Source organism: Cheilinus undulatus, linkage group 4 (genome assembly GCF_018320785.1).
Source record: "Cheilinus undulatus linkage group 4, ASM1832078v1, whole genome shotgun sequence".
Lineage (NCBI taxonomy): Eukaryota > Metazoa > Chordata > Actinopteri > Labriformes > Labridae > Cheilinus > Cheilinus undulatus.
In genome coordinates, this window is record NC_054868.1 from 56,120,872 (window position 1) to 56,136,078 (window position 15,207).

At 37.4% G+C, this 15,207-nt stretch overlaps 1 protein-coding gene across 1 annotated transcript in view; it reads left to right on the forward strand.

The window, feature by feature from the left end:
• Positions 1-1,187: 1,187 nt before the first annotated feature.
• The window catches only part of LOC121509004 (MORN repeat-containing protein 4-like), a 40,839-nt gene continuing 26,819 nt past the window's right edge, over positions 1,188-15,207 (forward strand). The window contains exons 1-2 of the mRNA XM_041786182.1: positions 1,188-1,274; positions 9,830-9,932. Coding sequence (XP_041642116.1) covers positions 9,866-9,932 — 67 coding nt within the window. The 5' untranslated portion in view covers positions 1,188-1,274; positions 9,830-9,865. The remainder of the gene's footprint in view (positions 1,275-9,829; positions 9,933-15,207) is intronic.

The following is a 15,207-nucleotide window of genomic DNA, read 5'->3' on the forward strand; positions in this document are numbered from 1 at the left end:
ACAGGAATTGGGCTTGTATGTTTTTGCCTCCTGCACTTATAATTCTAATGTCATGGGACCAAATTTCATGTTTGCAGCCGTTCTGCTTACTGTCCGATCTCTCCATGGGATTTTTTCCATGTCATTGTTTTTATGTCCTGTGTGAAGCTCTTTGAATTGCCTTGTTGCTGAAATGTGGTATACACCTGTACAAAATGCAAACCCTAATTTAACCCCTTAAAGCCCGAAAACACAAATTATAGCCAGAAAATTCTAATTTTTGGGACTGAATTGTTTATTTCACTTTCTACTGAAATCCAAAAGAATCAAAATTTCCATAAAATTTAACATGTATATTTTTTTGTATCTCATTTGATACATTAGGTGTTTTTGGTCAGTTTTTGACCAGTGTGGCCTGTTAACATAAAATGTTGTTGGCCACATTGTGATTTAATCTATTTTGTAATTATTTGCCCAGCCCTAGAATCATATTATATTTTCATAATCTAAATATTAATTCACTATATTCTAATAATACTTCTACCTTATACTAAGGCAGACCGGTCCAAACATGAAATATGTAAACATGCACCTGTCTTATTAATTTAAGCCCTTAGTATCCTCCCTCAGTCAGTGACGAGCCAGTTAGGAAGCTTTTAGAAATTTAGGACGCTGTGTTCATTTGGCCCCTGGTTTACAGTTGACACATAAAAACGTAAGGTGTTGGAGTTCTGCCTCCTGTGGGTCACCTTGGCTCTTGTTCCCTTTTACTGAATGAAATCCTGGCAGGCTCTGAATCCGGATCACCTCATTGAACAAACCGTCATCACCTCAGCGCAGCGGTTTTAGCGCTCTAAATCAGCTCCATAAAAGTCGCCAAAACGCGGCTCTAATCACCAGATTGAAACACAGAATCATTAACAGGAGCCTCGCTGCCGGTTCGCAATCCTACAGAGACGGTTGGCAGCGCATAAAAAGGCAAGGGCAAGCGCTTTAACGGTGGAGCACTCCGGCTAATTAAGTCGTTGAACCCGCTGCCCTCGACAAAGATGTCTCCCGCTGAAGGCTGGCCAGCGGGGGAATACCAGCCAATGGGAGCGCGCGTTGAGAAGCGGTTGTGGAATGACAGCCAATCAAATGTCGTTTACTTGTAGCGACGCTGAGTTAGCTCCGCCAGGGAACTAGCAAGCTACGGAAAAGGCGAAATAGTCGCTGAGAGGAGCAGAAATCCTCCTACTGCCGCTTTGTTTCAGTGATGTAGAGACAAAGGACTGAGTGGCTCTTAGATAAAACAGGTAAAACGTTTGTTTTCTTCCTCCGTGCCACCTCTCTCTCCGTGTATGTCTGTGTTTTGGGAGGCTGACAGCGTCATGCCGGCAGGATGAAAGGGATTTGGGCGCCGTTACTGTGGCAACATTAGATGGAGGGATACACCACTCCTCCTCCTCTAATCTGACAGTGTGCCTGATGCTGTTTGAGCTGTTATTCAGGGCCTTCTTTATTGTTGTGGAGCCAGAGTGTCTGTTTGATGGCAGTTATTCTCTAACCCCAGTCTGACACCACAGGAGAGGATATCCCTGCAAACACAGCCGCTCTACACCGGCCCCAACAGGCCTCTGTCAGAGGGAGAGGGGAGACTTCAAGCCCCGAGCACAGAGGAGGACAAACTCTGTTATCATGAATAAGAGGTCTAAAATTAATACAGCATTGGTGACAAACCGCAGCGGGATGACTAGAAGAGCACCTGTGCATGTGTGTTCAGAGCAGAACAAGCTGCTGCTATTACAGAAACCAGGAGCAATGACCGACACTGAGAAACAATATACATATATTATATATCTATGCTCTACGGTGGCGTATTGCATTCACTTCAACATAAAACAATCCTCCTGTTTTTACGACATAACTATGGTAAAATCAGGAGTTTATTTTTGAAATGTCCTGTTTTTATGATATAACTATCATAAAATCAGGAATTTATTTATTTTTGGATTTCATGTTTTTATGATATAACTATCGTAAAATCAGGAGTTTATTTATTTTTGGATTTCATGTTTTTATGATATAACTATCATAAAATCAGGAATTTATTTATTTTTGGATTTCATGTTTTTATGATATAACTATCGTAAAATCAGGAATTTATTTATTTTTGGATTTCATGTTTTTATGATATAACTATCATAAAATCAGGAGTTTATTTGTTTTTGGATTTCATGTTTTTATGATATAACTATCATAAAATCAGGAATTTATTTATTTTTGGATTTCATGTTTTTATGATATAACTATAGTAAAATCAGGAATTTATTTATTTTTGGATATCCTGTTTTTACCACATAAATATCATAAAATCAGGAGTTTATTTATTTTTGGATTTCCTGTTTTTATGATATAACTATCATAAAATCAGGAATTTATTTATTTTTGGATTTCATGTTTTTATGATATAACTATCATAAAATCAGGAATTTATTTATTTTTGGATTTTGTGTTTTTACCACATAACTATAGTAAAATCAGGAATTTATTTATTTTTGAAATTTCCTGTTTTTACTATATAACTATCGTAAAATCAGGAATTTATTTATTTTTGGATTTCATGTTTTTATGATATAACTATCGTAAAATCAGGAATTTATTTATTTTTGAAATTTCCTGTTTTTACTATATAACTATAGTAAAATCAGGAATTTATTTTTGAAATTTCCTGTTTTTACGATATAACTATCATAAAATCAGGAATTTATTTATTTTTGGATTTCATGTTTTTATGATATAACTATCATAAAATCAGGAATTTATTTATTTTTGGATTTCATGTTTTTATGATATAACTATCGTAAAATCAGGAATTTATTTATTTTTGAAATTTCCTGTTTTTACTATATAACTATAGTAAAATCAGGAATTTATTTTTGAAATTTCCTGTTTTTACGATATAACTATCATGAAATCAGGAATGTATTTATTTTTGAAATTTCCTGTTTTTACGATATAACTATCATAAAATCAGGAATTTATTTTTGAAATGTCCTGTTTTTACGATATAACTATCATAAAATCAGGAATTTATTTATTTTTGAAATTTCCTGTTTTTACCACATAACTATCATAAAATCAGGAATTTATTTTTGAAATGTCCTGTTTTTACGATATAACTATCATAAAATCAGGAATGTATTTATTTTTGAAATTTCCTGTTTTTAACGACATAGCTATCTCATGAAACATTATTTTTTATTTATTTTTGAAATGTCCTGTTTTTATGATATAACTATCATAAAATCAGGAATCTATTTATTTTTGGATTTCCTGTTTTTATGATATAACTATGGTAAAATCAGGAGTTTATTTATTTTTGGATTTCCTGTTTTTATGATATAACTATGGTAAAATCAGGAGTTTATTTTTGAAATGTCCTGTTTTTACGACATAACTATGGTAAAATCAGGAGTTTATTTATTTTTGGATTTCATGTTTTTATGATATAACTATGGTAAAATCAGGAGTTTATTTTTGAAATGTCCTGTTTTTACCACATAACTATCATAAAATCAGGAATGTATTTATTTTTGAAATTTCATGTTTTTAACGACATAACTATCTCATGAAACATTATTTTTTATTTATTTTTGAAATGTCCTGTTTTTACGACATTACTATCTTGAAATCAGGAATTTATTTTTGATTTTCCTGTGTAAAAACAGGATTCACCCTGACGCTCTCCTGCATGACTGGTTGCTGCATTTATCAGCCAGTAATTAGAGGTGTGGGGTTAAGAAGTAGTCAGAATCTTTGAAATCCTGAAAGATGTTGATCCAGTGCAGATAGAGTGGTGCGGTCGTGACGTAATTTTGTAGGCAAACCCAGAAGTTAGCGTAGCATGGGTTTTCTTGGCGTTGAGCCTTAGGGATTTTTAAATGGGTTTTTGGATGATTGCTGAAAATAAGCTCTGTGTCTGATAAAAGTTTATGAAACTTACACGTTTTGTTGATAAAGATAATCTTCATAAATGGATAATATCAGCATCATATCTGGTTCGTCAATCTAACTGTCTAAAGTAAAAAGCTAGCGTCATGCTATATTGAACTACAACACGGTCAACTGAATTTACGTCATCACACGCTGAAACAACTGAACGGCTCATGCTGCGCTCGATTGTACTCGGAACTTGGAAAGATCGGGGTCGGAAATTCCGACTTCCGAGGTAAATGTGTTTCATTGCATAAGCTCGGAAAACATGGCCGACCGCAGTAAGCTGATGTTTGTTTTGATGTTTTTCGAGGATCAAAAATTACTGCTGGGGAAATATATTAGCTACTTGAGGGAGAGAGAGAAAGAGAAGCGTACGTATGACTTGAACGCACCAGCGAGGGGAATCCTGCACGCATCATTGAACTTATACGGGCATCAAAGCGAGCTGTGCAGCGGCCTGCACTGTAGCTACACAAACGCTAAATTAGACGACACATTAAAGTGAAGGTTGAGGGGAAAATGACTCTCACGGTGTGCGACGCCATATTGCTATGTCATTCCGACAGACTCGGGCTGCTTGGATCCTACCCGAATTCCCGAGTCGGAGTCCCGAGCTCAAGGGCCGTTCTATTGCATTTTTCCGATCCGGAGGTCGGATTTATCCGAGTTCCGAGTACAATCGAACGCAGCATCAGTTGCCGAGCTCCAGATGATGACGTATGTAGTCCTTGTTAGCTATCTTTTAGCATCCGCCTTTATTAAGACGTGAACAGATACACAGTTCAAAGGTGGGGCACGTTTCAGACGTATTTTATGTTGTAGGATAAAACGTTAAACTCTCCTGAGCTCAGTAAAGTTAATGAGCTGAATGTTTAGCCTAAATAATATTTTCCGTAATGCTCAGTACCTGTTGCTTCGGTTGTGGTACTAATTACATGACAAAGGTAAATATATGTCTTTAACAACAGTGTTTTAAACATGCTGTTCACTGTTTAACTCAGGGGTGTCAGACTCAGTCACAGCAGGGGCCAGATTCTGGATTCAGGACTAACCGGGGGGCCAAACAGGGTCACCTTTATAACTGGAAACTGTCAACGTTGTTTCACCTGTAAAAAAATATGAAAGAAAAAATGAACACTGATGATAAAGGATTCTGACATTTAAAAAGCTAAAAAGATCAGTTTAAGACTCATAACCTGAGAAAAGTCAATTTAACAGTTCAAAAAGCTCAAAACATGAAATTGAAATTGAAAAATATTGTTTTTAAAGGCAAATATATCAGAAAGAAGTCAAAATTATGAGTTTAAAAAGTCAAAATATTAAATAAAATTTATAATCATGAAAATAAAAGTCAAAATATGATTCAAAATTTTAAATTGTGAGTCTAAAAGGTCAAACTATGAGATTATGAAGTCAAAGTTTGGAGTTGAAAACATGAAGTAAAATACAAAATAATTGGTTAAAAAGGTCAATATTTGACTTAAAATTAGAATTATGAATCTTAAAGCTCTAAATGTTCTATGAGAAGTCAAAATTATGAGAGTAAATGCTGAAAGTATGAAATTAAAAGTCAGAATCCTCAGTTTGAGTCCTGGTTGTGAGATGCTAAATGGAAAATCTGAAATTAAAACACAAATGAATTTCTTTTCCCACATTCCTGACTTCTTATCTAAATATTTTGACTCCTTACTTTTTCAGATTTTGTGCCTTAACAAGGAAATCTTACAGGGATACTTCAACCTTTTGGCAGATTCACCCATTGCCATAATTCCTATAGTCTTAGTAACAGGTTCGTTTCCTTTAGTTGTCGGTGAAAGCTGTTTCTAGATCTGGGGGGACCATTAAACCAGCTGCACAGCTAACGCTATGGAGACAGACGGTATTTTTTTGCTTTCCCTCATCAAACTCATCAAATACACAATCCAACAACTCCAAAACGCTCTCGTGGACAAGTTGTGACCTGCACATTCACCACGCTATGAAATAATCATGGATCATCACCAGACGGAGATGTTTGAAAGTTAAATGCAAAGCCGGAACTACACTCCAGACACGGCTGCTGCACTGTGTCACTCCGCCCAGTGGTTCACTCAAGAAATAGTTCCGAGTATTTGCTTCATGCGTTGTAATGTTACATAATTATATGTTGGGCGAATTTGCCAAAATGTTGAAGTATCCCTTTAAATCATCAGGATAAGTTCACATTTTTATAGTTGAGGGAATCTGCAGACCTCAGACTGATGGGAAAATATGACATCATCTAGCGGGCCAGATTTAACTGTTCCACGGGCTGGATTTGGCCCCTGGGCCTTGAGTTTGACACCTGTGGTTTAAATGCATTTGGGATGTAATTCTTTCAATTTTAATTCATCATTAATTCAAAACTTGACAGTTACCAAACTGAAGAGCTGACAACTTCAGTCATGGATGATTTTATTTAATGGACTTTATTTAAAGTGTGTGAGCAGTGACGGTAACATCGTTGAAAAGGACGTATACATTTTCGTACGTAAAGGGAGTATAAATGGGCCTTTAGAGGGGATTGGAGTAGAAGTAGGTGGGGGCGGGGTTTAGTTGGTAGCAATAACTGCTGTTAGTGCAGCGATTAGCTCGGATGTAATTTTAATGTCGTGGCAGTTTAATCAGAACTGGACCACATTTTATTTTGAGCGCTAAAGCTCATGACAGAAAAGACGTTTCTGCACTTCTGCTGACCGGCCTCTGCATGAGTTTGATCCAACAACAAGCTGTGCAGTTTGTAACCTGGTCTAGCTCAGCAGACAGGTACTAGTTTATGTTATTGTGATTATGACAGGATGAAACCATGTTTGCTTTTGCTATAGCTATTTGCAACATTAAATAAAGCATTTTTAAAGGAAAATTTACTCGTAGAACACCAATCATACATTCAGCAAATCACAGAACTCTAAAGAGCCTAAATCAGGACAGAAGGAGCGTCTAACCTTTGAATACTGCCTCCTTATAAAAATCATAAACGTCAAACACTATGACCTAATAATGTTTTAGTCATTCTTCTTCTGGTTCAAATAAAAAAGTGAAACATGGATCTGGTAGATTTGATGAATTATGAATTAAATGTAATTTGAGAATTTAATTGTAGATGATGACGACTGTTAAGGAGAACAAAAAAGATGCAGTACATGAATCATGTATAGTGTATGCTCTTTGTGCATTTCTTTCTTTAAATTTGTCAATTTTTTTTTTTACTTTTTAAAATTTATTTTAATTAATTTTTTGATCCCATCTACTATTATTAATAAACATATATTTCAGTTTATAATTTAATTATTAATTTTATTTATCATTAACATTACTGTTATTATTATTATTATAACTACTAATGTGAACATTGATATAAATATTATTATTATTATTATTTTTATTTTTTTATTTTTCCCTCTGCATATAACTCCCCCATACTGACCATAACAATCTGATGTCACAACAGTTCTACATCTGGAAAATCCTTGCTATAGGCCTCCAGTAGTCTGCATTGCTGTCTTAATGTGTTCCTTGTATATTTAATTTTTATTTTTGCATTATTATTCATTCTTTATATATATGTTGTTATTATTATAATTCTAATATTATGATTATATATTAACAGATAGCCTATACATTTTTATTTTATTTATTTTTTTAAATTTTCTTCCCTCTCCTCATCTCTCTCTGTCTCTCATGTACCTCTTCAATATCACTTGTCTGTCTTGTTATTTTTTACCAAATAAAACGTAAAAAAAAGATGCAGTACATTACTAGGGTTGAACGATTTAAGAAAATAATCTAACTGCGATTATTTTTTCCAGGATTGCGATTTGATATACAATTTCTTTTTTAGTTTCTCATATTGTGAATTTTCAACTAACCCAAACAATAAATCATTCTGTACTTTAACCAGCATAATATCAAATAGATACAACTAAGGCTAGACAATAAAATAAGAAAAAAAAACATTTAATTTCAATATCTACACTTCTATTGCAAACTCGACATGAATTGCTGTGTTAAAGGGAATGATAGTTTTTATGTTTATATCATTTTGATGAAGAAAAAACAAAAACAAGAGGAGTATGATTTTTTTGTAGACTATAAAAAAAGACTTCTATGTTTGCATGATGAGTATAAAATCTCTGCTGCAGAAAAACGTATTAAACTGATTTTTGGTCACACATTTCAGATTGAAGAAGTGATGCACCTTCTGTGGTTTGAAAACTGCAGTTGGCCATAAAGTGATTCATCTAAATTTTGATGAAACGTGATGAAACTTTCTATCTTGATTGTGATTAATGAACGATTATCCCACCCCTAACCTCTGACTCTGTTTATTCTGTTTGTATAATTTTAGAACAAATAATGAGAGGAACAGGCACAGATAAACAAGTCATGGTTATTTATTGGTAGGGCTGAACGATTTGGGAAATTAATCTAAATGCGATTTTTTTTAGCCAATATTGCAATTGCGATTTGATATGCGATTATTTCTGAGGTTCCTCATTTCATGTATTTTCCAATAAAAATAATCAATAATTCATTCTATACTATAGCCAACATGATATTATATAAAACCAGGGCTGAACAATTTAGAAAAATATCTAATTGTGATGATTCTGACTTATTTTGCAAATTGGATATGAATTGTTGTATTAAAGGGAATGATAATTTTTATATTATTCTCATATTTAATAAGAAAAACATACAGAAATGAAGAAATACCCCCCCCCCCCCCAAAATTCAATATTGATTCAGCAAGTCCTCAGAATCAGTTCACCTCCTGGCCAGCGGGGGTCGCTGTGCGTATGATTTGCGTTGTATGGACGGAGGCCGCACTCAACCAAACAGCAACCAACCATAATCAGGTTATGTGAGGTTTACCACAATTTCCAAGAGGACAGAAATATTATTTAAGTTTACATGCACTTCACTTTTTCAGTGTTTATACAGAAATGTCATGTTTTTTACTTTTGTACTCCTTATGCACAGATAAGTTATTATTGTGCACATTTTTATTTTCAGATGTTTTATTGCTCAAAAACGTGAGGTGAATTACCAAATATGTTCACATGGGCATGAAAATGATTATTAAAAATTGTTAACAGGTTATTTGTGTATTTCTTCTTCTCACTGAATCGACATTGAAGCATTTAAATCAACATTGAATCAAATCGTGAGGTTCTTAATACCCAGCCCTAGTCTCTGCTGCAAAAAAAGTTTTAAACTGGTATTTTCACACAGATTTCAGGTCAAAGAAATATTGCACATTCTGTGATTTGAAAATTGCAGCAGGCCACATTGTGATTTAATATCATTTGTGATTGATCGCCCTAATTATTGGAACAATCGAAATCAAATCACACATCAGCTGAAAGAAAATGTTTTTTTGTACAAAGTCAAATTTTCCAAGAAAAGTAGAAAATAACCACCTTTATTTCTTGCTGACAAAAATATTTTATTCAGTTGTATAAAAGAAGAAAATAACTTTGCTGCTCTCGTTTCACAGTGTTTGAGTTTTAGCGGCCTGGATGGGATGGGTCACATGACTTCTTCTCCAGCAGGCTACGTGGCCTACGACACCTGGCTGCCTGTCATGTGACTACACAGCCAGCAGAGGGGTTTTAAGGGGGCGGAGCTTTAGTAAAGAGAGAATTAGAGGAAAAGATTAAAATCATTGACACAGCATCTGTGAATGAACTTATGAAGAGTTCAGTGTTGTGACCATCAGTCATTTTTCTGTCCAACCACAGAGCATTCTCCCTGCCTGACCACATAATCGTGTCACCATGCTCCACGGTATTCAAAGTAGAAAATAATCCTCGACAGACTGAAATGTGAGGGAATCTCTTTGTATGTTTAGACCTCGATCTGCTGTTGTGGTGTACCAGCAGGACCCATGACCCTGACACGAGGTTCCTTCAGCTACTCCAACGGCGAGGAGTACCACGGCGAATGGAAAGAAGGTAAGACCGACCCTGTCGCCATCTGCCCATCCTCCATCACTGTCTGCCTTCACACTCGCACACAGCAGAGGTGTGTTACGGATGATAAAGCATGCTAGTCCTCCAGGACCGTGTTTAAGTGCTGTGGTGATGTTCTCATGTTCTACTGTTATTATCAAAGTGACGTATGAGGGCTTTAGGCGTTTGAATGGACAACACTAAATAAATGTAAGGCTGTATAGATGATGTATTTGATCAGAAGTTATGTTGAGAGGAGGGTTGTCCCGATCAGCATGTTTGGCCTCCGATCTTTTAATATTGAATATCGGCCGATACCGAGTCCCGATCCGATACTCTTAATGACCTAGATTACAGTTTCAGTTGTTACTACTAGACATCTCAAACTTACTCCATTTAACTCAGTACAGCCAGTGTTGTTGTAAAAAACATAAAATCACATTTCTGCTCAGAGTGGTGTAATGGCTGTTTCACTTTAATCGTCTGTCAAAAAATAAATGTACACATTCACTTAGCGCAGAGTTTAGTATTCAGATAATCAGAGTCCACTTAAAGAGGTCAGCTGAATGACCTGAGCAGACAACAGGTGAACTCTAATAACCTCAGATTCACTTAGAGGTGAGTAACAGAGTCAATAATCACTTCTTAAAACTCATTTTTATAGACTTGTTTTTATGTGATGTTGTCTTCTGTCTTATACTGTGTCCCATCTTTTTCCCTTTTCTCTACTTCTCTGTCTAATCTGTCCTTAAAGCTCCTGTATCTGCTCTTCTCAGCTCTGTATTTCATGCTTATTGAATGTTGTGTGATATGTCCACTTCTCTTACTTGGTTTTTAGAGCCCCCCTGCTTTCACTGCTTTTATTGTGTCCCTCTCTTTTTACAGCTTAATCGGTTTTATCAGACTATTATCAGTACCGTGATTAACATCTTTTACTGTCTGGAATTTAAATTTTGTATTCTACCTTAATAATCTCTACACATTTAACTGCTTTTATTCCCCTCCTTACCTTTTGATTTATTCCTTTCCGTCTCTTCCTCATATTTTAAACACTTTTACATTTCTGGTCCTTAGGTCTCTTTTATGTAGTTGGTTCCTGTGTTGCCTGGATTAGTCCAGGTTATTCTGGGTTTTTATTTTTATTTTTACTTCATTTTTATTCTTGGTCCTCACTTTTATTACACGATGTCTCATATCTGTGTTTTTATGATGTCCTCCTTCACTGACATCCTCATTTTTTGTGCGTAAACGTTCAGCTAGTTTTTGGGATGTTGGAGTTGCACTGTCGGCTTGTTGCTGGGGTTTCGTCTTTCTTGTGATGTTTCGCCGTTGTGTTTGATGCTTTGTGATTGTGATTCTGCTTATTGTCAAAGCACTTTGTTAACCTCTGCTTTTAAAGGTGCTATACAAATAAAGTTTATTATTATTATTATTATTATAACACATGAATTCAATAAATGAATTTTAAATATTAAAATTCCACTTAGAAGTCACCTTGACTCTTTTAGTCACAACAAAAAACTGAACTCAAAAATGAATTAAAAACATCCCAACTCCACTTTAAAGTGGTGTGAACAGTTTAACTTGAATAGGATCAAAAACGTTTGAATCATACAGATTCAAACAACAATCTGTATTAAAATGTAGCAGCTTAATCTGAGCTGGAACACTGGAATAAAACCCAAATATCAAATACAAGGCACTCTTGTAATTTCAGTGCAGTTTCTAAAGTGCCCTAGAGCTGCTTCATCTCTCCCCTCACTTTCATTTCTCAGACTCAGCAGCAACATGGGGCGAGCATCTGAGCTCTAAATGTCTGTAGTGGAGCTAACAGCGGTGAAGTTGCTTTCCTCTAGTATGCTATCGCGTTCTTTGTTGCATAACTCCAGTAAAGCGGTGTCAGTAGTGTAACGTGGAGACGGCGGGGCATAGTGTGGGTCCAAATTCTCCACCACGGAGACGGGCTGGTTGACCAAAGCGATGGACTCGACCACCTTTTCTGTTATCCTTTTTGCCTTATCGCTCCCTCGAGGGTACTTGTCTGTTCGCTTACAGACCCGTGTGTATCTACGGTGAAGCTCCCTGTTGCCGTGGTGAAGTCACCGTAATCTGCTGCACGTTTTGATCGGTGATGACGGATCAAATTTGTAGAGTTAAACGCAGCTCTGCTGCTGCCACCTCATGAAACGGTCGTTACAGATGCTGCAAGTGGTCGTTGGGCTGTTTTCAAGTTTGAAGTTTTTCCACGCTGCTGACGTTTTAACACATGGAAGCTAAATACATTATCTGAAATGTGAAGGTTTTGCTTTAAACATTTAAAAATGGTCAAAAAAACAATATTAAGAAGCAAAAATGATCCTTTTGCACTGTCAGCACTCATTTTCAGTGCAGAAACCTCAGCTTCCTGAGTGCAAAAACACCCTCAGTACCCTACAGAGCTTTGAGTTGAGTTTTTGGGACAGCCATGGGCATCACCACAATACAATTGGGGGGGGGTCACGACCCCCTCACCTTAAAGAAAAAGTCGTTTGGACCCCCCCACATTTGCCATCAAAAGTATAAGTGCATGGCCGTGTTCTTTCCATTGCCTCACAGTCAAGTCCGTTCCATTTTTTCATTAGGGCTAATACCCAGTAGAAGTCCACTCCATGTTTTCCTGGTTTCCTGCACACACGGCCGCTTCACGCTGGCATTTTGAGACTGAGAGTCGGATCGATGACAGCGACAAATGTCAAAATGTCCAGCTTTTGCAGAAATACTTCTTTGACTGTTCTACAGACGAGAGATGGACATTAGGAGTTTTTTCCAAAGAAAAGGAAAGTAAGTTAGAGCTGCTTAAGTTTTCCCTTGAGTGACCAAACAGCTAAATGGCGTTCTTCCATGGCCAAACGCCGCCAGCTTTTCTGATAAGAGTGTTAGCAGGCTAGCACCCTGAGCAGGCTGGTGTCTCATCAGGCACCGTGTGCTGGAGCAGTGTTGCCAACCTAGCAGCTTTGTCGCCATGTTTAGCGAGTTTTCAGACCCCTCTAGTGACTCTTTTTAAAAAAGCAACTAGCGGCAAACCTAGCGACTTTTTCTGGTGTTACTGGAGACTTTAGGAGACTCTGACGTCAAAGCACGTATCGTCGCTGCTCCTCTCTGCGAGCAGCGGGGGCTGCCGTGACCCCCTCCCAGTCTCAGCTCTTACAGGCGGCCCAGTCTTCACACAGCAGCCCCCATCAGCTGCAGCGGAGCAGATGTTCAGCCCTCCATGTCGCTCTGACAGTTTTTCTGTTGTCTCTTTGGTTCATTTAGAACCAAAGAAAAAACATTTTATGAATGAAATGGTTAAAAGTGTTCATGTCTCTCTGTGATTTGTTGCAGGCTCTTAAATGGACCATAAGTTTCAAAACTAAACCAAAGTTAAGAAAACTAAACTTATGAAAAATAGAATAAAAAAACAACAAAAAATACAGTTTGAAGTAACTGCCAGAGCTTCTCTGAGTCATTTTGCCGGTCCTAAGCTCAGATAAAGATGAGGGTTGGAACTGTGACGTTATAAAAACAAGAATCGACATAAGTTCATTTGTAGGTCTAAACACATCTCGGGTCTTTTTTACTCACTTTTTTCTCTCTCGTGACGTTATTCCTCTCTGACAGCGTCCATTAAAAACAGCTCCAGGTCTGAACACACATTTGACAATTTCTGAACCGTCAAACTGCTCAGTCATGCTTTAGGGAGGGGGCCCATTTCTAATGTAGCCTACATGATCATTACAATACAATACAAGAACTTTATTTATCCCTGAAGGGAAGTTCACTCGTCTGAGAGTCTCATCTGTTTACTGTAGAGTTATACAGTCTAATAGCTGATGGTATGAAAGATTTTCTAAATCTTTCTGTCCTGCAGCGCAGGGATAGGAGCGTCCACCACCGTTGTCTCTTTGCTCACTGAGGGAGATGTGAAGTGGATGATCCATGTTCCTCAGAAACATTATTAGGCTGCTGTACTACCTGGATGTTTGATACACTGATAACATGACTGAGCTACATCACAGAAATCTTCATATGAACAATCTACATGAAGCTTATTTCAATTATCAACGTGAAAGAATGCTCAGTGCATCTCCACGTCTCCTGATACGGGCAGTTGAGATTGAGAGTGAGTCAGAGGCAGGGTCAGGGGTCATGCAGGGGCAGTGGAGACAGCTCTGTTGCTGAGGTGAGTGCTGAAAGGTGACAGGAAGTTTCTTCTGCAAAGAGTAGGTTAGTGCTTGCTGCATAGCCCGAAACAAGTTTAATTTCTAAAAGTCAGATGCAAGTAGAATAAAAATGAAACTAAATTAAAAAGAGAATAAAGTGCCAAAGAAGTCGTCTGTGTATTACACCAGAACGTAATAGACAGTAAATGCAGACCCTGCTGGCTCCAAGGAAAAACAATGAAAGAGGGAGATAGCTTTCAATCTAAAAACAGGATAAAATGCACCAGAATGTGGGAAATTGCATCTGCTTCTTTAAAAATATTCTGGGGGCGGACCCCCATACCCCCCACCAAAATGTTTTTGCTATTAAATACCCATTTTCCCATTTTTGTCACTTTTCACCGCTTAGGTTGTGGCTCTTGCAAAGGTATTTTTCAACAGTTTGGCTCTTTGGTGGAGCAGGGATGAGTAACACTGGTTTACAGGTTTGCAGACGCTCTAACTCAACCACGTCTGAAACCACTGCCTCTCTCTCCTCCAATGATTCTGATTGGTCTGGTCATTCTCTGAGGAGCAAGCGCATCAGCGTGAAGCTTTGCCAGATGAATCCATCCAATGACAGGCCTGGAATCTGGACAGTCCATCGGCTTTGCTAACCTGGCACGCCAGATGGATTCGTTTCTGGAAAACCTCTCGTAGACGGCGTTTGGGAAAGGGCGGAGCCTTTGAAAAAACCTCTGAGTGTGACTGGATGAACGTTCTGTCGCATCTCTATGGGCCAATCAGAGCAACACGTGATGTAGCCACTACTGAGGGGTAAATGCCATACAGAGCTGCATAACGGTAACCATGGCGACTGTAGACACGTCAGTACACGACTTTAGTGGTTTTTGAGAAGAAAACAACTCACTGCTGTTCTTTTAACCAAGAAATGTTGTCAAGCTGTGATAAACTGGCGCTTCAGCAGCATCCACGCTGATCTCTTCCTCCATAACTGCACCGGCCTCTTGCTGCTGCTTATTTACGTCACGACTCCGCCGCGCCTGCAAGTACTGCTCCTGGTCCCTGATTGGTCCTGTCGCTTTCTAACTGGCCCA